The sequence below is a fragment of the Protopterus annectens genome, chromosome 4.part0 (assembly GCF_019279795.1).
Source record: "Protopterus annectens isolate FY-2018-M chromosome 4.part0, PAN1.0, whole genome shotgun sequence".
NCBI classification, from domain to species: domain Eukaryota; kingdom Metazoa; phylum Chordata; order Ceratodontiformes; family Protopteridae; genus Protopterus; species Protopterus annectens.
The window spans coordinates 858114472-858137267 of record NC_056733.1 but is presented as its reverse complement, the minus strand read 5'-3'; the positions used below and the strand labels follow the sequence as shown (position 1 = coordinate 858137267).

The 22796-nt window shown below is 36.9% G+C and overlaps 1 protein-coding gene across 4 annotated transcripts in view; it reads right to left on the bottom strand.

Moving 5' to 3' along the window:
* Positions 1-21096, bottom strand: part of LOC122799629 (colicin-E1-like) — a 782744-nt gene extending 761648 nt beyond the window's left edge. For 3 of the 4 annotated variants that reach the window (XM_044068818.1, XM_044068817.1, XR_006364484.1), the window contains exon 1: positions 20751-21096. In XM_044068818.1, coding sequence (XP_043924753.1) covers positions 20751-20765 — 15 coding nt within the window. In that variant the 5' untranslated portion in view covers positions 20766-21096. Of the gene's footprint in view, positions 1-10101; positions 10165-20750 lie in introns of all 4 variants that reach the window. The other variant, XR_006364485.1, reaches the window with a different exon arrangement.
* Positions 21097-22796: the final 1700 nt, after the last annotated feature.

The following is a 22796-nucleotide window of genomic DNA, read 5'->3' as shown; positions in this document are numbered from 1 at the left end:
TGTACAGCAACATAACTGTCACATTCATATCCAGTTGTACAGCAGTATTACTGGCACACTCATATCCAGTTGTATAGCAGTATAACTTTCACATTCATACCCAGTTGTATAGCAGTATTAATGTCACATTCATATCCAATTATATAGCAGTAAAACCGTTGCATTCATATTAGGTTGTATAGCAGTAAAACTGTTACATTTATATCTGGTTGTATAGCAGTATAACTGTCACATTCATATCCAGTTGTACAGCAGTATAGATGTCATATTCATAATCAGTGGTACAGCACCATAACTGTCACATTCATATTCCAGTTTTACAGCAGTATAAATATCACATTCATATATGGTTGTACAGCAGTATAAGTGTCACATTCATATCTCGTTGTATAACAGTATAACTGTCACATTCATATCTGGTTGTACCATTATAAAACACTCACATTAATATCCAGTTGTACAGTAGTATAACTTTCAAATTCATATCAGGTGTACAGTAATAGAACTGTTACATTCATAACCAGTTGCGCACAGCTATACAACTGTCATATTCATATCTGGTTGTGCAGCAGTATTACTGTGACATCCATATGCAGATGTACACCAGTATAACTGTCAAACAGATATGCAGTTGTATAGCAGTGCAACTGTCACATTCATATCCAGTTGAACAGCAGTATAACTGTCGCATTCATATCCAGCAGTATAACTCTCACATTCATATCAGGTTGTACAGCAGTATAACTCTCACATTCATATCCTGTTGTACAGCAGTGTAACTGTCACAATCATATCCAGTTGTATAGCAGTATAACTGTCACATTCATATTAGGTTGTATAGCAGTATAACCGTCGCATTGATATCCAGTTGTACAGCAGTATAACGATCGCATTCATATCCAGTTGTATATGTCACATTCATATCCATTTGTACAGCAGTATAACTGGCACATTCTTATCCAGGTGTATAGCAGTATAACTGCCACATTCATATCAGGTTGTACAGCAGTATACATCTTACATTCATATCCTGTTGTACAGCACTTTAACCGGCACATTCATATCCAGTTCTACAGTAGTATAAATGTCACATTCATATCCAGTTGTATAGCAGTATAACTGTCATATTCATATTCATTTGTACAGCTATATTGCTGTCACATTCATATCCAGCTGTATAGCAATATAATTCTCACATTCATAACCAGCTATATAGAATTTTGACTGGCACTCTCATATCCAGTTGCATAGCAGTATAACTTTCACATTCCTATCCAGTTGTACAGCAGTATAGATGTCATATTCATAACCAGTGGTACAGCACCATAACTGTCACATTCATATTCCAGTTCTACAGCAGAATACATTTCACATAAATATCTGGTTGTACAGCAGTATAACTCTCACATTCATATTTCGTTGCATAGCAGTATAACGGTCACATTCATATCTGGTTGCACCAGTATAAAACGTTCAGATTAATATCCAGTTGTACAGTATTATAACTTTCAAATTTATATCAGGTGTACAGCAGTACAACTGCCACATTTATAACCAGTTGCGTACAGCAGTATAACTGTCATATTCATATCTGGTTGTGCAGCAGTATAACTGTGACATCCATATGCAGATGTACACCAGTATAACTATCAAACAGATATGCAGTTGAAAAGATGTACAACTGTTACATTCATATCCAGCAGTATAGCAGTATAACTCTCACATTCATATCAGTTTGTTCAGCAGTATAACTCTCACAGTCATATACAGTTGTACAGCAGTATAACTGTCACATTCATATCCAGCTGTATAGCAGTATAACTGTCATATTCATATCCAGTTGTATAGCAGTATAACTGTCATATTCATTTGTACAGCAATATTACTGTCATATTCATATCCTGCTATATAGCAATATAATTCTCACATTCATAACCGGTTATATAGTAGTTTGCCTAGCACTCTCACATCCAGCTGTATAACAATATAACTTTCACATTCATATCCGGTTGTATAGCACTATAACTTTCACATTCATATCCAGATGTATAGCAGTAAAACTGCTACATTCATATCGGGTTGTATAGCAGTAGAACTGCCACATTCATATCCAGCAGTATAGCTGTATAACTGTTACATTCACATCAGGTTATATATCAGTATAACTGTCACATTCATATCCAGTTGTGTACAGCAGTTTAACTGTCAAAATTGTATCCTGTTGTACAGTAGGTTCATAGATTAGGTTCATAGGTTCATAGATTAGTGCTAGGCTAACTGCCCTTGTGAGCCATTTTCAGCCTAGCCAATTACACCATGTGAGAATCAAACCTTGCACCTTATGTCTGTAAGGTAAACACCTTAACCATTATGCCAACCTCCCACCGTTAAAATCATGGCCTCAAGCTAAATGCTAAAAAGTGCATAGTCATCCCCTTTGGAAAAAACAAAGTTACCGTGAACTACCACATATGTAGAATAACTGTCATATTCATATTCATGTGCATAGCAGTATAACTGTCACAGTCATATCGAGTTGTATAGCAGTATAAATGTTGTATTCATATCTGGTTGTATAGCAGTATAACTGTCACAGTCATATTGAGTTGTATAGCAGTATAAATGTTGTATTCATATCAGGTTGTACAGCAGTACAACTGTCACAGTCATATTGAGTTGTATAGCAGTATAAATGTTGTATTCATATCAGGTTGTACAGCAGTATAATTCTCACATTCATACCCAGTTGTATAGCAATATGTATATCAAAGTCATATCCGGTTGTATATCAGTAAAACTGTCACATTCATAATGGGTTGTGTAGCAGTAAAACTGTAAATTTATATGTGGTTGTATAGCAGCATAACTGTTACATTGATATCCGGTTGGATAGCAGTATAAGTGTCACATTCATATCCAGTTGTACAGCAGTATAGCTGTCCCATTCATAACCAGTGGTTCAGCAGTATAACTGTCAGATTCATATTCCAGTTGCACAGCAGTATAAATGTCACATTCATATCTGGTTGTACAGCAGTATAACTGTCACATTCATATCTCATTGTATAGCAGTATAACTTTCACAACCATATCCAGCTGTATAGCTGTATAACTATCACATTCATATCCAATTGCATAGCAATATAACTTTCACATTCATATCCAGTTGTACAGCAGTACAACTGTCACACTTACATCCAGTTTATAGCAGTATAATTGTTACATTCATATTCAGGTGTACTGCAGTATTACTGTCACATTCATATCCAGTTTTATAGCAGTATGACTGACACACTCATATACAGTTGCACAGGTTCATAGGTAAGTACTAGGCTATCTGCCCGAGGGCATCTATAAGCCTAGCCAAAATGTGTTGGTTTTTGCTGCCCCCTTAGACTAGTCCCCTGTGCCTCGATCCAGCAGAGCCATTAGTTCCCTGTGCCTCTGTCCAGCAGAGCCACTGCAGTGATCCCCGGGGTAAATTTTCTGTTTCCCATCCACTCGTTAAGGTTTCTCTTGAAGAATGTTAGTGAGGGCCTCTGCCTAATGTAGATTGAAATGCTGTTCCACAGCATGGGGAGTCTCTGGGACAGGAATCTCCAGCACATCCTATTTATTGCTGTGGTGAGGTTTAAATCCCTAGAGTGTGTGTTTTTTTTAGGTGGAGCATGTCCATCAATTCTGGGTTGGACATGGTCTTGTATGTCAGGCAGAGATCACCTCTGAGTAAGCGGTATGCAACCAAGTACAGCTGGAGTTTCTTCTGTCAGGCTGCATAGGGCATATGTTTGAGGCCAGTAATCCTCATGGTGAGGTACTTCTGTGGTCTTTCCAGCTGTTGAGTATTTTAAGGTACATCCCAAATACGGCGTTGTACTCTATGATGGGTCTGATGAGTGATGAGTAGAGGGGCACAATAACCTCTTTTGTTCTAGATGCGAACCCTTTTGTGATTAAGTGGGCCACATAGACAGATTTTCTAACCAGCTTGGCAATATGATTATCAAAGGAGAGATTACTATCTACTTGGGTCCCCAGATCCCTTATTACATTTTCTGTATTTAGGGGACTAGCACATATGTGGTAGTTCACGGGAACTTCGTTTTTTCCAAAGGGGATGACTATGCACTTTTTAGCATTTAGCTTGAGGCCATGATTTTGCACCAGCTATGTGTCTCAGTGAGACCCATCTGGAGGATGTCTATATCAGCTGGAGAGTCAAATATGGCCCCCAGTTGTACAGCTCAATAACTGTCACATTCATATCCTGTTTTACAGCAGCATAACTGTCATATTCATATCCCAGCTATACAGCAGTATACGTGTCACATTCATATCTTGTTGTATAGCAGTATATCTGTCACATTCATATCCGGTTGTACAGCAATGTAACACTAACATTCATATCTAGCAGTATAGGAGTTTAACTGTCACATTCATATCAGGTTGTACAGCAGTATAACTATCAAATTCATATCCAGTTGTATAGCAGTATAACTGTCACATTCATATCTGGTTGTATAGCAGTAAACCTGTCACATTCATATCGGATTGTATAGCAGTATAACTGTTACAAATTCATATCTGGTTGTTTAGCAGTACAACTGTCACATTCATATCAAATTGTATAGCAGTATAAGAGTCACATTTATATCCAGTTGTACAGCAGTATAACTGTCACATTCATATCTGGTTGTATAGCTGGTTGTATAGCAGTATAACTGTCACATTCATATTGAGCTGTAAAGCAGTATAACTGTCACATTCATATGCAGTTGTACAGCAGTATAACTGTCACATTCATATCCTGTTTTACAGCAGTATAACTGTCACATTCATATCCTGTTTTACAGCAGTATAACTGGCACATTCATATCCCAGCTGTTGGATATTATGAATATAAGGCTGAAATTATGTTGTAAATATGCTGAAAGAAAAGCTTGCTTAAATGCAGAAACAGAGTTTAGTAATATGTGATCAGCATTCATACTAAATGACCATGGCTTGGAAAATAAGGAATCTGCTGAATGGACATTTTTCCCTTACAGACTTAAAAACAGGATGTATGCAAGTGCAAAAATGCAAAATCTGCTTTTAAAGAATGGACAATGACAGTGTGACAATGTCTTTCCTTTTTCTGTATTTGGCACATGAACAGATGTTCTTATACAAAAGACAAAAAACAGGATGTTCACACTGTCAGAAAAGCTGGCTTCTTATAAATTCAGCAAAAATGTGACAAGACATTGTTAAACAAGGAAGCTTAAAAATAATATTATTAAGTCAGCATTTGCGTCAGCATCTGCAACAATCTGTACTGTTTCTGCAGGATGAGCAATTCTCCAAAAAGAATACCAAGAGGAAATGTATATGTTTGTGCATGACTAAAATTGTATATAAAGAGCTGTATGAATCCATTTATGTTAGAGGTATTTGTAGAGACACATTTGTCTTGAGGTAAATGTTATATCTCTCACATCATCTGTACTATATGAGAAGTAAAGTGGAACAGTACTTTAAGCTGCATCGTTAGTCCGTTTGGTTTATTATAAAATGTTATTTGTTACTGCTCTAAAGTTGATGCTGCAAAGTATATTCTCTCATCAGTGTATATTCTGCAAGTTTCTGTATGCAACAGACTGTGAATGCAAATATAACTAGACTTTGATTTCAGCAGAATCCAGGCAGCAAGATCCACAGATATTTGAAAACAAAAATCATAACAGCCTGTGTAAGGAGTAAGTGCAGTATTTTCCAAGTTAAACATTTAACTAAGTGTACATCTAACATGTACTATTTCAATATAAATGTACATTCCCTGTTGAAGTTGCTTGTGTGCTGAATGATTGTTACTACTTGCTACAGTGGTGTATGTGAGAACAACAGCTTTAAGGCACCCATGCATTGCTCTGGATCGACATTGCATGTTGATCTGGATTTCACACGCATGTAGGCATATTAATTGTGTACAAACAACTTGGAATGTATACATCATAAATTGATTTATTTTTCTGCATGTTATCACTTTTTTTCCTCACATTTTGAACCTGTATGAACCTTACAATGGATACAAATGTAACCAAGGCTTATGTAACTTCTCATGTGGTGTAAGGAGTTAAGTGTCACTTTTAAGTTCACATAGTCCTGGGTTCAGATACAAGTATTGAAGCCTATTTTTTTTTTAAGGCATCCTTGTAATAGCTAGCAATGCAATGATTTATAGATAGTTATATCTTCATTCATGATGTGGGGACAACTGTGAGTGTAGCTAAGGTCCAGGGTTCTAATACTGCAAAATTATGTCCTTTTTATTGGTGTCCCACTTCACATGATAAATTATAGTACTTGACCTAGTATTTCCTATATAATAATTATTGTCTGATGGATGAGACAGTCACATTATGTCAGTTGTACAGTTTTTGTATTAATATCTGTATTATTTCACATATTGTGCTTATTTAGCTTTGTGCAAACATGTTGCTTGTGTTAGCATTGCACACCATTTTCAAATGTTGCACATTGCAACGTTCTGTATTCTCAGTATCTGTTATAACTGTAATTGGTGGGAAAATGCATTGTACATTAATGTTCTTCTGCATTACAGATGGCTGGCATTCAGGGTGAAGTTTTGAGATTTTGTTCTCAAAGGTGGGGTCTGCAGGAGTCCAAAGTGTTTGTTGGACTCCTAGTGAATTTTTATGGTCCCCGGCTGTTGCAGGAGCACTATCATGGATCAGATTACAAATCAGATGCATGGAATAGTTTGGCCCAGGATTTGTCCACTGTTACTAGTATCTCCTGCACTGGTGAACAGTGTAGAAGTCACTACGGACACTTCAGGATGAGGAAGAGGGATACCACTGAATGTTGGATAGATGAATATAGAACTGATGGCGCTCCACAGATGTATGAGTATCACAGGCACTGCTTGAAAGATGAAGCAACTGCATCTGTTTCTGATTTCTGATCTTAATACGTTTACTTTTTTCCCCACAGCTAATGTGGAGACAATACTAAATGTGCAAGCCTATAAGAGAAAATTGAGAAAGATGAGAGATATACATAGTAAGTATACTTTAAAACAGTATTGGTATTTTAGCATTAGGAGTAAATACAGCTTATTGTGTTAAACACTTGCATCACTTTGAGTATGCATTTCTCCATTTTAATGCAATATTGTGCATGCATTAGTATGTTTAGTAAAACAACAGTCCAGTATTTACAGAGTAGACAGAGGTAGTCATTTAGAATACTACACTTCCAAACTATGCAGGACATGTTTAAGCTAACATAAATAATGCAATGTAAATTATTACCTATACAGCGGGTACACAAAGAGCATGCTCCAGATTGTTATCATTATAACAGTGAACCTATATCTATAACGTGTGAAAGAAAGAGTGATGGCATTATGCTGTATTCCAAATGGAAAGTACAGTATTAGATTAGTCACTGCTTGTGAGTTTGAATAATACACTCTCCAAATTTAAGGGCAGCTCTTTACAATAATGTTTTAGCTTCTCATCAGTAAAATTGAGTGGTGTTACATATTTGTAATGATAGCAGTGGAGGTGCAGACCTCAATACCTGTGCCCCAGATGGCCTGCTGTCAAATGCATACATTGTACATTCAACATACATATGTTCAATATATGCAAGCATGAAGCTGGATGCAATCTGATCTGCAGTATAGCATGTCTGTGTTAGCAACAGGGTGGTATTAAACATAATAAAGGTATTTATTAGCATTTGTTATTGTTATAAGTAAAATGTAACAGAATATAGTATATTATTTGAGGAATGCTTTGTATACTATCTGTACAGTTACTAATGTTCTTTTTTTCTTTTACCCCACCCCTTCTCTTCTTACTTTACTTTTTTTATTGTTATTATGTTATATATCTAATCATATTTTCCATTATACTTATTTTGTATTAAGTATGTTTTATGTAAATGTTATTATGTACATTATTTTGTGTTATGTTTATTTCATTTTTCAATTTTGTTTCTATTTCTTATTACTACAGCATGGCAGACAGGACAGTTTCCCCTGGAATGCCTACATTCAGTCTACCAGCTACAGCACCAAGGCCCAACACTTCTGGGGTGCAGCCTGGGGGCATCCCCCCACAGCCTCTGTCCTACCTGCACCCTCAGGTAGTTCTGCCTCAAACAATAGGGCTGTGGTTCCCTCTGGGAGCAGAAGTGTGTGGGTGATTTTGTCACTTAAGCTGAACTGCCAGGTTTGGTGCATACAATTGTGCACCACACAATTGATACACAGCTATGCCAAGTGGAGACGCTGCTGTCCATTGTCATACTTAGTAACACAAGGAGATGCAGATGTCAGACACAGTAGCCATTGGTACACTAAGTTGACAGTGATGACAGTCCATTGGGTGAAGATTTGATTTTCACTGTCATCAAACATGATGTCCATAGGCTCATGATTCCCCCAGCCCCACCCCAACCCAACCCAGGTAGTCACTCCCGACTTGTGTCCTTCACTGACATTGTCTTTGTCTTGTATGTCTTGTATATCTGCAAATGCTTCCTCACCTTCCCAACCTGCCTGCCCCAGACTTGTTTATGTCCCTTCCCCAAAATTCCACTCTCTCCTTAAAAAAAAGGGCACCTGTCCCTAAAAATACCGTCCCATACATAGCTCTACATTTCAAAGATGTTTCTATTTGACACGCCTAATTTGGTCCAATTGGCTTCACAATGCAATTAAGTTGCTGTCACCCCTCTCTCTGAAGGTGACCATCCAAACACAGCTTAGAATGTGTACATGTGCCCAGTTGTTACTGTCGAAGAAATGGATAACTATGGTTCTTCCCTACAGAGGCAGGAGCAGCAGGGGAAGGGGTGCCACCAGATGGCAGCCCAGAAGTGCTGGGCCTTGGTGCTGCAGCCAGTGAGGGGAGTGTAGGCAGATCACCAGGAACCGCCCTACTCTGCTGTGCTGTAGTAATAGCATAAAGAAAAAACAAAGGCAAAAATGAAATAACACATGAAAACATGAAACAAATTTAATCAAAGATTAAAAAATAAAAAAATTCAAACATTATAAAATATGTTAATATTAATACAAACAGAATGATATAGTAAAAATGGAAAAGTATTTAACAGTTACAACACAAAAGAAAATTATACATAAAACATAAGAAGTAATAAAAAATATATATAATGAGAAATATGATTAAATAAATAATATTATAATAATAATAACAAGAAATCATAATAAAAGTAAGTAATCCAGAAATAACAAAAAGAAGATATGGGGGGGGGGAGAAAAAAAGGAGAACATTAGCAACTTCACGTTATACAACAATCTTTCAAAAATAACTTTATTATATTCCATTACAGGGAACTTTAAACAATAACAACACTAGGAAATCCCTTTATTAATTGGACTACATGTACAGTGCTTACATGTGACAGCAAGCCATGACAGCCACAGGCCTGGAAGTCAGCACTACATATGCTATAATGATGATTACATGACAGTACTATATTTGTATTGATGAAAAGCTAACAAAGTATTGTAATCAGAGGATTTGTATATTTGGGGAGTGTGGTATTACAAGCCAAATGTGATATATACTGTAGTACTGTACATTCAATTGGAATACAATATAATGCAAACTCTCTTTTGTTTTACACTTTATACACTCATGGTCACCATTATCTAGGAATGTGCAACTGTTGCTTTGCATTTCAGACCACATCTCTTCACCTTTTAGAGCAGGATATTTGGACATATCAAAAAATTGGGTGTACAAGGACTCATAATTAGGAACATATTTCAAATGTTGCTATTGCACACATGGATAGTTGCATAGGATTTCTGTTAACATAACATTTTGACACTCAATTTATTTATTGACTTCTATATAAAGTACTTGCCAGACAACCAAGAATCATACAATGATCAAGCAATGATTCTTAAATCTGGATTTTCATTAGATAGAAATAGTACTGAAAGCTACTGTGCAGATATGCATTTCCAAATTCATAACAAAGTATGATACAGCAACTAATCCATCTATAACTGTTAAGGCTGCAGTAAGAGTGCTTTATATAATTATTCTTACTTACCACAGGTTTCTCTCATCATCTCCAGTTGCCTGGCTTGGGACCTCACATTCAAAGCCCTCTCTTCTGCAGTTGTGGAAAAAGGGAAAATAAAAACCATTATGAATACCATTGTTTACCACAGCCAGCTTAAGTATTTTCAGGTAATGCATTTAAATCATACTTACACATCACCAGGGTGTTCTCTGCCTGGCAATCCCTGATGCACTGATCGAGGGTATCCATCTTTCTCCTACAGAGGTTGTCAAAGTGGTGATGGCACAGTTCACCAGTGTGGGGGATAATAGTCACACTGGTAAGTGCCATTGCCAAACTATCCCAGGCTTCTGCTTTATATTGATACCAGTATAGTCTTCCTGCAACAGGCATGGGCCATGATCCCTAACCAGGAGCCCAATAAAAACCTTGAACTCCTGGACACACCAGCACAGTGCTCTAAATCGTATATCTTCACCTGCATCAGACATTGCTGCACAAGTTAAACCTCAATATATAATGTGCAATTCCCAGTATTTCCCATTTATATACCATGTTTTCCTGCCAGTTGCATTGACTGAGAGTGCACACTGTCTGGATTTTGATACATTTGAAAATGGTGCTCGCCACTTACTGCTGTGCAAAATTTGCACAATGCTAAGTGGCATGCACCTTTTTCAAAAACAATCAACCATTACAATTCCACTGTTATTTCCTTACAGTACCACTTTATTTTGGATAAGCTGCAGTGTCACATCATGATAAGAAAAGTTTACATTTCCTGGATTAGAACCCACGACCATCTGCACTTTACTCCAACACTTAACCCATGTTGCCACAAGGGAAATGACATGGTCACTATAGATTTACTACTCATTGTTAACTCCATGGTATTAGTGTAGCGCAGCTCTGCTTACTGGGTTTACATGATGCACAACACTGTGCAGTGATATTAATTGAAAGCTTCCTGTTCCTACTTTTAGATGTCTGGGTCATGTCTGATACAGGAGTGCTCCCACTGCACAAACCCGGTAAGGATCAGCAAGTGGGTCAGCACGTCGAGCACACGTGCAGGAAAAACTAAAAAGAAAAAAAATGGAGAAAAGATGGAGTAATATTTGTGGTTTTCAGATAGTCATTCTGGATGGATGGATTTTCATTTAGGACCTTCATACTCTTCTGATGGTGCATGATAGGGGCAGACTGTCGGTGCTTACACGGATTCATTATCTGTGTTCTAATATGAGGCTTCCTGCTCAATGTAACTGGGCGTGCAGTGAAATCTCACTTAGGCATAATGCACATCATGAATATGCAGTATGCACTAAGGACAACATTTTGTGGCTGTGGACATGGATACACTCTGTGTAGGCTCTATACGGAGTCTACATGGAGTTTATTGAATCCTGGGGATTGTTTGTGACTCATCATTAGGGCCTACCTGTTAACTCCAAGGCTGTTCAAACCACACATAAATCAGTTATGCTATTTAAACAGTTCACCAGGCCTGAAGAACTTGACTGTACCTCCATCACCAATAGCAGCTAGTTAATTATTTCTCACAAAGCCATCTTCTAACTTTCCACAGCAACAATTTGCTACATCAGGACCACTGCCCACCACTGACTAATGAACTCTCATTTCAACTATCCCAGTAGTACATGGTATTTTAGTACTCAACCATTCAAAAGTAAATGTAGCCAGGGGAGAAAGCACATTCTCTGCAGAAATATGAACTACAGTAAACCACTTAAATAATCTCTACAAATGTAATGATTTATCATGTAAAACACTTTACCTACCATTCTTTCCTCTTAAGATGCAATTTGCAGCATAATCTAAGATAGCATTCTCCTATATAGAAAACAGTACCCATATATTCTTTTTATTAGATTAGAATTTGACAAGCTAAGATGGCCTATTTATTATTTAAAAACCTGCAAGAAAACAGAGTAGAAGGAACAGACTGAAAAACTCTTCTAAAAACAGTTCTAACGTACCACAGTGAGGAGACTCGTAACACGTTTAAAAGATTAAGCGCTTTTGTTCTTTAATAATTTTACAGAACTTCATCAGAATCTAAATTTGTACAGTTGAATCTCAGTTTAAAAGTCTTGGCATTTGACCACAAAACAACCAATTGCAAGCTTGTATAAATAAAAATGACCAGTCCTGATCAAATCAGTGATATCACTTTAAAGACACATGGAATAAAATGCTATTGGTGTAAAAAAACAACCAATTAAAAGCTTATGCTAGCAAAATGACCAATCTTGATCAAGTGAGTGACATCACTTTAAAAACACTGTAAATGAAATAATAGTGGTGTGAAAAAAAACAGACAATTGAATGCCTATGTTTGTAAAAATGACCAATCCTGATCAAAAGTAATCACTTTAAAACTGTGGTTTATAAACATGACTAACATTGCGCACCATAATCTAGGCTAAAACACTATTAGAACTTGAGCTAATAAAAAAATATTTGATGTTAATACTAACATTCAGTCCAGAGTGTTTATCTGCATTCAATCTAATTAGCCAAAAAGATTCATGGCACTCAAGCCCCACTTTGTAATCCCCATTGAAGTTACATAAACTAATGGCATCTAAAGCAAAAAAAAAAAAAAAAGAACTTATTAAATGAATCACAAACAGTAGAATGTTTACCCAGAGCATTAGTTGTGCCCTTGTTCTTGATTGCAAGAACATGCTTATAAATTCTGATTTTGAACTTTTTAGTTGTTTTTCCTATGTAAAAACTTGAACACACAATTCACAGGTGGCAAGATAGACTACTCCCTGAATCATGGCAAAGAATTTTCCAGTTGTCATTTAAAATGCTTTTGATAGTGACCGTGTCTGTCATAATCAGTAAAGGGAAAGCTCTTTGAAAACCAATAATATTTGATTCTCCACTGCAGTGTGTATTTGTTACTGCCAATGAAACAGTGTCTCCAGTCTTTCTGGACAGGGGCAATGGGTGCTGAGCATGGAAATAAGGGTAAAACTTAGCTAGGCTTGTAAAGGCCCTAGGGCCATTAGCCTAGTAACCTCCTATGAACTTATATAACCCACATTTTTAGTGGTGCCAAAATTAATATCACATAGTCTAACCTTTAGGGTGGCACAGTGGTACAGTGGTTAGCATTGTCCCTCATAGCATGAGGTTCTCTGGTTTGATTCTTGGCTGGGGTGCCTTCAGTGCAGAGTTCTCCATGCTTTGCATGGGTTTCCTCCAGTGCTGCAGTTTCCTCCCACATTACAAAGATATGATGTAGGTGGATTGGACACTCTAAATTGTCCTTAGGTGTGAGTGTGTGTGCATGCAAATGTGTGGTGCACCCTCTGAGAAGGGTTGATTCTTGGCTAGCAACCTGAGCCCCTAAAACCTGTAACCACTACAGAAGCAATGAGCTTTGAACGGTGCTCATTGCCCAATGTGCTACATGGTGCAAGAATGGGAAAGAGAGAAAGGGAGTCTAACCTTTAATATTATCAATCCTAATAAAATCATCCTTAATCATAAGTAAACAAAAAAAGCAAATACCAAAGGGCTCTGGCTGACTAAATTTGTAGATAACAGCAAGCTAGGAGCAGTCAATGAATCCAAATGACTTAGCAATCCTGCAGGAAGGTTTGTCTCAAATAAATAACTGGTGTCAAAATCATGGTCTGAAACTAAATGCCAAAACTGCATTATTGTATCCTTTGGCAAGTCATCTATTCCAGGAAACTACCACATTGACAGTACTCTCCCACAGGAATTGATCCAGTTGTTTGGGATTTGGGAACTTATGTGGACAGTGACCTAACTTTTTACCAACAGATGTTTATTGTTGTAAGAAAGTCCTCCTATATTACACAGCTTATAAACAAAGGGATTGTGACTAGACCTAGGGTGTCATTATCCCTCTTTACTCAGCCATCGTTAGGCCAGTCATTGAATATAATTCTCCCTTTATCCTGCATCTGCCCAAACACATCCACCAACTGGAATGCACACAGAGATGCCTTACTAGAAGGCTACAAGGCCTAAATAACATGTCCTACATGGAGCAACTCAAAGCCCTGTCATATACTCAGTATTCTACAGACTGCTAAGAGGTGACCCATGACCAGCGTACAAGACATCCTCCAACCCATTACTGATGGTGCACATCAACAAGTCATATGGTATCAGAAATGCTCTGTTTAGGGATCTAGACCTCTATTACAACATCAACAGAATATCTAGGAGGGACAGGTATATTTCACAGAGGGTACTATTTCTGTAGAACAGACTCCCAATCCACATAAAACAAAGTTCATCCCTATCCATTTTCAAGCACAACTTAGATCTATGGATGGGGAAACAGAAAATCCCCTCCCCCCAGGACTGACTATGTGTTACTAATGAATGGACAGATGCAGCTCCTAAATGCTTTATTCCATGCATAGGTCCCCTCTAATTATCTATAATATGATCCAAGTTATTCCCATGAAGGGCAATATCTAATTATCAACAATGGGATGGGTAAGACCAATCTATAGCCCAATGGGCTTTGTTATTTGAGCACAAAAAGGGAAACTGGCTAGGCTTAAAATGGCCCACAAGGGCAGCTAGCCTAGTACATACCTATGAACCAATGGACTAGACACTAATCTAGTTAACAAATACACCAACTAAAATAATGACACAAAATATGAGTCTGGGGCATGAGACCCATTTTCCTGTAGGGAAGTGAAGCTTCACTGTAAGTTTTGTTGGAAAACAGGAATCACATATTGTGTACATGGCAGTACTATGTTATTCTGCATAGTGCAATGTCCTTGTAATGTGGCCATAGTGAGAGTCATGACTTATGGATATACTGACTAGCAGTCGACCAGTGACAGACCCCTTACTACACTCGTCTTACTACTGGTTCAGATTGTGAAACATGGTTGGCCTTTCAGAAAGCTTGAAATCTGTTAGTGAAATGTGTAGAGTAACTCGAGAAATTGCTGGACAAAACTTTCACTTTAAATAACATTTTTGATAGTACCGAAGGATTTACAATGTCAAAGGCCTTGAAATGTTCTGGGCAAATAATATTAGTTACATGCCTTAAATATTAATATATATATATATATATATATATATATATATATATGGATTCGCTATGTAATGTCGAAATACTGAAATCCCGAATTTCAGTATTTCAAAATTACATAGCCGAACACACCAAACACCAAAACCCTACAACCATGAAATTCAAAATCCCGACAGTACACTACAGATACAGCACACACAAACACATACACACATCCCCCCACAACTCAAATATAATATCCTACACTACAGATAAGCAGGGGGGGCAAGCCCCCCTGCACCCCCCACTTATATATACTAACTCCGAGATCGCACAGACACACACAGGTAACTCACTCCCACACATTGTACACACCCTCGCACACACACATCACAGTCAAAACACACACTGCAATACACTAAAGCCCCTAACCAACACACACACATACATACATACATACCCAAACTCACATCTTACCAGTCACACACCACAACACCAGAAGTGTTAATTCAAAATCTCCATACTTCGGGATTTTGAATTTCGCGCTTCTGGTTTACCGGTATTTCAAGACTTCGCTATTATAATTTCGAAATACTAAAATTCATGATTTTAGTATTTCGAAATTAAATAGGGAACCCATTATATATATATATATATATATATATATATATATATATATATATATATATATAATATATATATATGGTTACCTATCAAAACATCAAATGATCATAACATCTAAACTCAAAACATCAAGACCACAACATCTAAACCTCAAAACATCTAAAAGTCATAACATCGAATCTCAAAACATTGAAAACTACAAAGCAACTATAAATGAAAACCATGCACACTGTTTACTACATTTCTGCAGGGGGGCAAGCCCCCTTGCACCCCCCTATACATACATACACACACGCACATACATATATTTATAGATATATGGATATATATTATTTGTTTTTTGTTGTGCATGTTCTGTCAGTTTATTAATATGTAGGATAAAATCCCTGCTGAGCTTCAGTTATGATGGATAAGTGTGACATTTGCTGCTGATGCATTTCATGTTTCAACATTTAAAATAGTGGTGTTAGCAAAGATATGAATCAATGGTTGTTGGTTACATTTTGAGGATTGCCTCTTTATAATGGTATAATAATATAAGATTTCCATAGCTTTGGTACAGGTCTTTTAGCAATGCCTCACTTTGTAAGCATTTATATTCATCTAGTTAAGATTGCTAAAGACATATGCAAGAATTAAGGTAAATTTTAAAGATAGTGTAGAAATCTCTGAACATTTACTTGACAATTTAAGAACTCAGAGATGTTGGAAAATGTGAGGATACCACAAGGAGTTTCACATATTATTCTAGAAACTATGAAAGTCTAGATAGAATGTATATAACAAAAGACCATGAATATCTAATTAGTGATATGGGAACCTACACTAGAATCTTCGTGAACAATTCTCCTATTTATACGGAAATGTGCCCCATTAAGATAGGAGCAAGAGTTTGACATTGGAGATTTCCAGCTCATTGGTTACATCAACATAAAGGAGATGAGATGATGAGGCAGTTAAATGATTTATTAAAGGAACTGGAAATACAAGATGCACACCTAGGAAGGGTTTGGGAAGAGCTAAAGACTGGTTTTATGGGAAGAGTTATGGACCAGGAGAAAAGGAGGGAGGACAACAATGTGAGGTTCAGTAAGTACAGAATAACAAGAATAAAGAACTTTAAAATCTAAACAGACTATATTAGAAGTAGTGAATATAGTAACAGTGATAAAACAACCAGAAATGAGATCTTTAGAAAAGGGTAGAAGCAAACCAAATTTGAAGAATGGGAATTGTGGGAACACTACATACAGGGGAGGAATGAGGTTTAAAAGAAGGCAGGATTTAAATGAGTGATGTAATGTTGGACTGAAAACGATTGGGTAGATTATAAGTGATGTATAATGTTTGCAGCTGGGAGTGTGTCAGCATGGTTTGTCATATAAAATGCTTGCAACTAGGATTGTGTTGGTGTGATTTGTTTTTATTTATATAAATGTATGATTGCATATGTTGTAAGTGATGGTTTAATAACGATGTTTCTCGTTTAAAAAGGGGGACAGGAATTGAATAATTTATGTAATTTTGCTTAGGTTATATGATATATAGCAATATATGTGAAGTATGTTTGTTAATGTGAACTTGTTAATACTGTTTGATTAATTTTATATAAATGTAAATTTGCCTATGTCACAAGTGATAATTCAATGAAGGTGTTTAAAAAAGAATAAAATAACTTCAAGAAATAAACATAAAGAGTAGCAGCCAGGAAGAAGGGAATGAGCTAAAAGAACTAGAAATAAATTTCTTGGACACCCACAAAAGATGGTAAAAAGAAAACTGGTAGCAATAAAGCAATTACATTTTGAGAACACACCTAAATTACTGAAGTATATAGATTAAAGAATAAGATAGCAGACATTGGGGGAAGGTACAGAAATCAGAGATATGGAAACTGAGAAAGAAAAGGAAGAAATATTTGGAGTTTTATAAGAAACTATATACAGAAAAGGATGAAAGAAGAAGAAATTGATTGAAGAAATTAAAAAGCTTCATGCAGAATATCGAGATGTCTAAAACTGATGAGGGGATACAAGTGATGAAACCCATGCAAGAAGGGAAAATAGATGAATATCTAATAAACAAGCAAAGGTAAAATACCTGGGGACTGATGGGTCACCAGTGGAAGTATGGAGAGCAAGTAAAGAGAGTATTATTCTGATATGTCATAAAATATTCGGTAGTATATTAAAGGCTAGAAATATTTCCTGTTTATAGAAAAAAATTGGTAGCAATGGTGATATTAAAATAGAAAACAGAGCCTGGTAATTAAAAATCCTACCATCCAATCCCACTTTTAAATCACAATTACAAGATTTTTGCAGTAATACTTGCTAAGGGATTCATTGAGACTTAACAATAATTGTTGAGCTGGGCCAATGTGGATGTGTAAGGAACAGGCAAACCCTGGATAATATTTTGAAACTGCATACGATATGACTAGAGGCAGAAAGGATGAGGAAACAACTGCTGTTTATTAACATTGATTGCCTGAAGATTAAGAATTTATTGAACTTCCTGACCTGAAGTATATACATAATTTTTAGGGCATAATTGTTATAAAATGAAGTATCAGCTTTAGGGTCTCAAACCAGCATAGTTTTCACTGGAAGGTCTGTATTTTTTGTAGTGCTTTAACACTTCTGCTTTTCTTGTGTAACAGGTATAATTGGACTGACTTGTATGTAGGATTAAATGCTAGAAGGGAGAATTTGTTTATTTAAAGTAAGTTTTCAAAGGCTATTAAAGTTGCTAGATAGAAGTCACTGGTATTAGTAAATGCCTACCACTTAATACCTCTATACTAATACATAATATAAGGCAATGTGCTTCTGGATTCTATATTCCCCGGATACTTTAGGCCATTGCTTTCATTATTCACATCCCATATTAAACATGCAACAGATTTTTTTTTTGTCTCACGTACAGACAGAACACGACCAGCACTTGGCACAGCATTTAGTTTACAGACAGAACACGGTCAGCACTTGTGTACCTTAGATGTGAAATCTTTATGTGCAACTACATCACAAGACTAGTTTGGAAGCTCTGCATTCTTGGCTGCAGCATTTAGTTTACAGACAGAACATGACCGATACATGTGTACCTCTGATGTGAAATATTTATGTACAACTACATCACAAGACTAGTTTGGAAGTTCTGCATTCTGGGCTGCAGCATTTAATTGTTCTGCGTGAAATTTAATGGCTTTCTGGGTGCAACTGACAGAAATTGTTCCAAGAAAAAAATCTCTAAGAGGGATTCTTTTAGTTACTTGGCACATTGTGGTTGCAGTATTTGCCTCATTATATGTAGACTTTTCCTGGGATATTTGGAAGTAAAATATTTGTATAACTTTACAAGTTTATTTTGGCATGATTGATGTTTTCATTTATTTATTTAATGACATTTGTTTACCGGAAAAGTCTGACTTTGTAATAAATAACCATTTTCAGCAGAGGGCAGTGGAGAAATGTCTAGAGAGTTAGAGATCACCCAATAAAACAGTAGTATAGTTGTAATTAAAATGAGCATATATGCTTACAATTTGCATAGAATACAATAAAGCATGAGTTGTCAACAGCGATGAAATAAAAACATAATAATAATAGTAATAAAAATGACAAATATGACAATCAATATGTAGAAAATATTAGAAGTGTAGTCTATTATGCTAAGAAATAAAATTAAAAAAAAATAGGATAGAAGTCCCCCCGAGAATGGGGAGAGGGCAAGTTATGAAATTTACAGGTTCATGGCATGATGACCTGCATAGCCAGGTTTAGGCACCAGTGAAGTCTGCGGTCCGTGGGGGACCCCTCTTCCTGGGGGGGTTCCCAACCACTGCAAGTTATCTTAATATGTTGTCAAACCAACAAAAGCTAGTACAAGAATCTTCTTTACTTAATAAAGGTACTATTTTGTCAACTTTGAGCATTTAGCCTTAGGCAGAACTTCTGTCTTCCTTGAAAAAAAAAAGACTGAAATTCTTTTCTTAATCGTGATTTTTGTTTAGGCCACCACTGAATTAAAAGTTAGGAAAATCCCCTAAAATATATCCCAGAGCAACTAAAATCTCTATGGATTCTGGGGGCACTGGCTTAATTCAGTTATTTCCTAAATGATTATTACTGTGCTGTCTTTGTCAGAAAAGGTATGTTTAAAGGATGCAAGTGAAATGAAAGCTGAACAGCAACAGAGAATTTCTTTCTTTAAGCATAATTTCTGTTTAAATCATCACTGGATGTGTAAAAAGAAAAAACAAACTTTAAAATGCACTTCGGAACATATAGAAAGTTATGGCTTCTTGAAAAAGCTGATGAGTAAGGCAAAATGTGAGAAAAGGAAGAAAAAATGAATGCACATGGTATGGGGAGCCAAAGATGGGAAAAACAAATGGAAGACTGGAGGGCGTGTGTGTGTGTGTGCGTGTGGGGGTGCTGAAACAGTAGGCTGTGCCTAGGGCACCATTTCACTTAAGTTCAGACCTGTACATAGAGTCGTTGTAATGTATCATTGTTAAAACTAAATGTCAGTAACTATGAATGTCCCTTTGTCAAACTGGGCCAACATAGTGTGGTACACAGGCCTGCTCTAATGTAACGGAATTGTAGCTACAGGTCAGTCTGTGCATACTATACCTAAAACTTTGTAGCATAAACAAAAAGGTTGCTTAGAAGGGGTGGCAGTGACAGGGTGATGTTTAGAATGGAAGTACCTAAGGGGGTCCCCAACTTGACATTTGCTGGGGGCCTCAAAATGCTAACACCAGCCCTGAGCAACATTATGTAACATAAGAAACCTATTTGCTCATCCACTAATGTAAAATGAAATAAAATCCTTCACTTTTTTAACCTGGCAACAAAGTGGTATTATCTTAATTAAGGAACAAAAGGGGGAGATATTTAATTGATACACCCCACTCAGTCTTTCCTCACCACTGTTAGTATTTTTTATGACAAAGAAAGCAAATAAATATAATGAAGACTTTAATACTTACCTTTAGGTCCTCCATTCTTGGTCTCTGTAAGAGGTCTGATAAGGTGCCCCTGGAATTCTTTTTGATAGAACAAGTTGTACCTTCTGCCAGGAAAAGTTTTTTAATGATGATTATATATACTAAATATTATGCATTTATGCGGAGGTTGGGTATACGAATCCCACAGCTGCTCTGTGTGATGGAGAAGCTACATGCACATCAGTCAATACAAAATAAATTAAATCTGAAATGCAGTGACCATCTTCTCCAGGTCCTGGAATCGAAGTGTATGACTTCAATGCAGGTCGCAGTCTGTTCTCCGATCCTGAGATAGAGTCTGGTTTATGTTCTACATGCAGCTGTCAACTCAAAACGAAACCGAGTAAAGGAAATTCTAAGAAACACCACCCTTTACTGAAAAATGAATGTCAGGAAATTGTCAGATCACGTTAGCATGGCAGTAGCCCTAAAAGTGGAAAAGGTACCCATAAGAGACACATGACACATACATTCTTCTGTCCTTTTGTCATATAACTGCATTTGTTTCCACCTCATATATATGTTGTATTAGTGCACACAAATATAAAAGAGTGCTTAACACTGACACAATTTAAAATGCTTGCTTCACTGTAATTACCTAATCTACTCACTAAAACTGCTATAGGAGCTACATATATATGTGAGTGTGTATATGTACGTGTACACACACACCTTTCTTACTCACCTCCTTAATGTTTCATTATTATTTTTCTCTTGATTCCAGTCTTTGTATCTGACACAATATTTATTATTGTATACTTCCAGCAAATTAGACAATAATATATATTTCCCGAGCTGGAACAAGTGAAAAAAAAATCTTACAGTATGGCATTATTTACAGGTACAAAAGTCGAGTTCGAAAAGTAGCTTTCCTGTGTCTTCTGAGGTGTAAAGTGTAAAAGGTTCAATTAATCATTCACTAATGATTTTCACAATAGCCTTATTTCACACTTTCTCACCAGATGCTTTCACACCCAGAAATGTGAACAGTCATCAAAAGAACCTGGCTACAACTGCGAAGTGCAAATAAAGCAATAAATAAAACTGAAAAACTTGCTTGAAAAGTTATACCAAAACCTGGCTCACACAGCTACAAAGACTTGTTAAAACTGAAATTCCTGCTAGAAATGTTGGGGTTTTAGCACAAACACTGCTGAAAGGGGTTAGTACTGGATCTGCCACCAGTCCAGAACTCTTATGAGTTTTAACAGGAGAGTTAGAAAATAACAGCGGTGATAATAATAATAATTTGCAACTTTGTATTTATCTCACCTGAAACACTGACCGAAAACTGTTACACCCTTCAGTTTTTATGTCACTTAAAATCTAGCCAGGTTATTGTCGTGTGCTCCTGCTTTAAGGTCGTGTGTTGTGTTTCAATTAACGGTCAAAAACTGGCACTAAAATCGAAACTCAAGTTTCCCAGAAACAGCATTTCTTAGGATAAATGATAACAAATATAGAAGGACGCCTGTTTCCTCCTGGGAATATAGATAACAGTCGGGTGATATTTTGGGCAGAGCTTGTTACTGTTTTGGTTTCGTTACTTTTCAGGACTCTTGTGAAATTGTTCATAGCAGAGATGGCAAGTAATGGTAACCTCCCAGCAGTGCCTTCGTGCACCCCTAGAAATGATAGCGGTTTATGTGCGGCCTTGCTTTGCTCACAATGTCATCGTGTAGTTTCAGACCCAGTAATGCTCTGCTGCGGCCACAGCTTTTGTAGAATTTGTGTGCAGAATCATTGGGCCAGAGCCGAAGAGCCCCGCTGTCCGACGTGTTGTGTGCGGGCAGAAAGTGTGCTGACAACAAGGCACTGCTTGAAGTGGTCCGTGCAGTCGAGGATTCGAGTCTGGACCTCAGACACCTCGAGGAAGTTCTAGCAGGTAAATACACATTGTTGAAGTCGCCTAGTAAGGAGTGGAATACTCAAATTATGGACCCATCCCAACGTGCTGCAGCCATGGTCAGTGAGAATCTTGCAAAAGCTGAGAAACAGATGGACGTGGATACAACGGAGGTAATTATT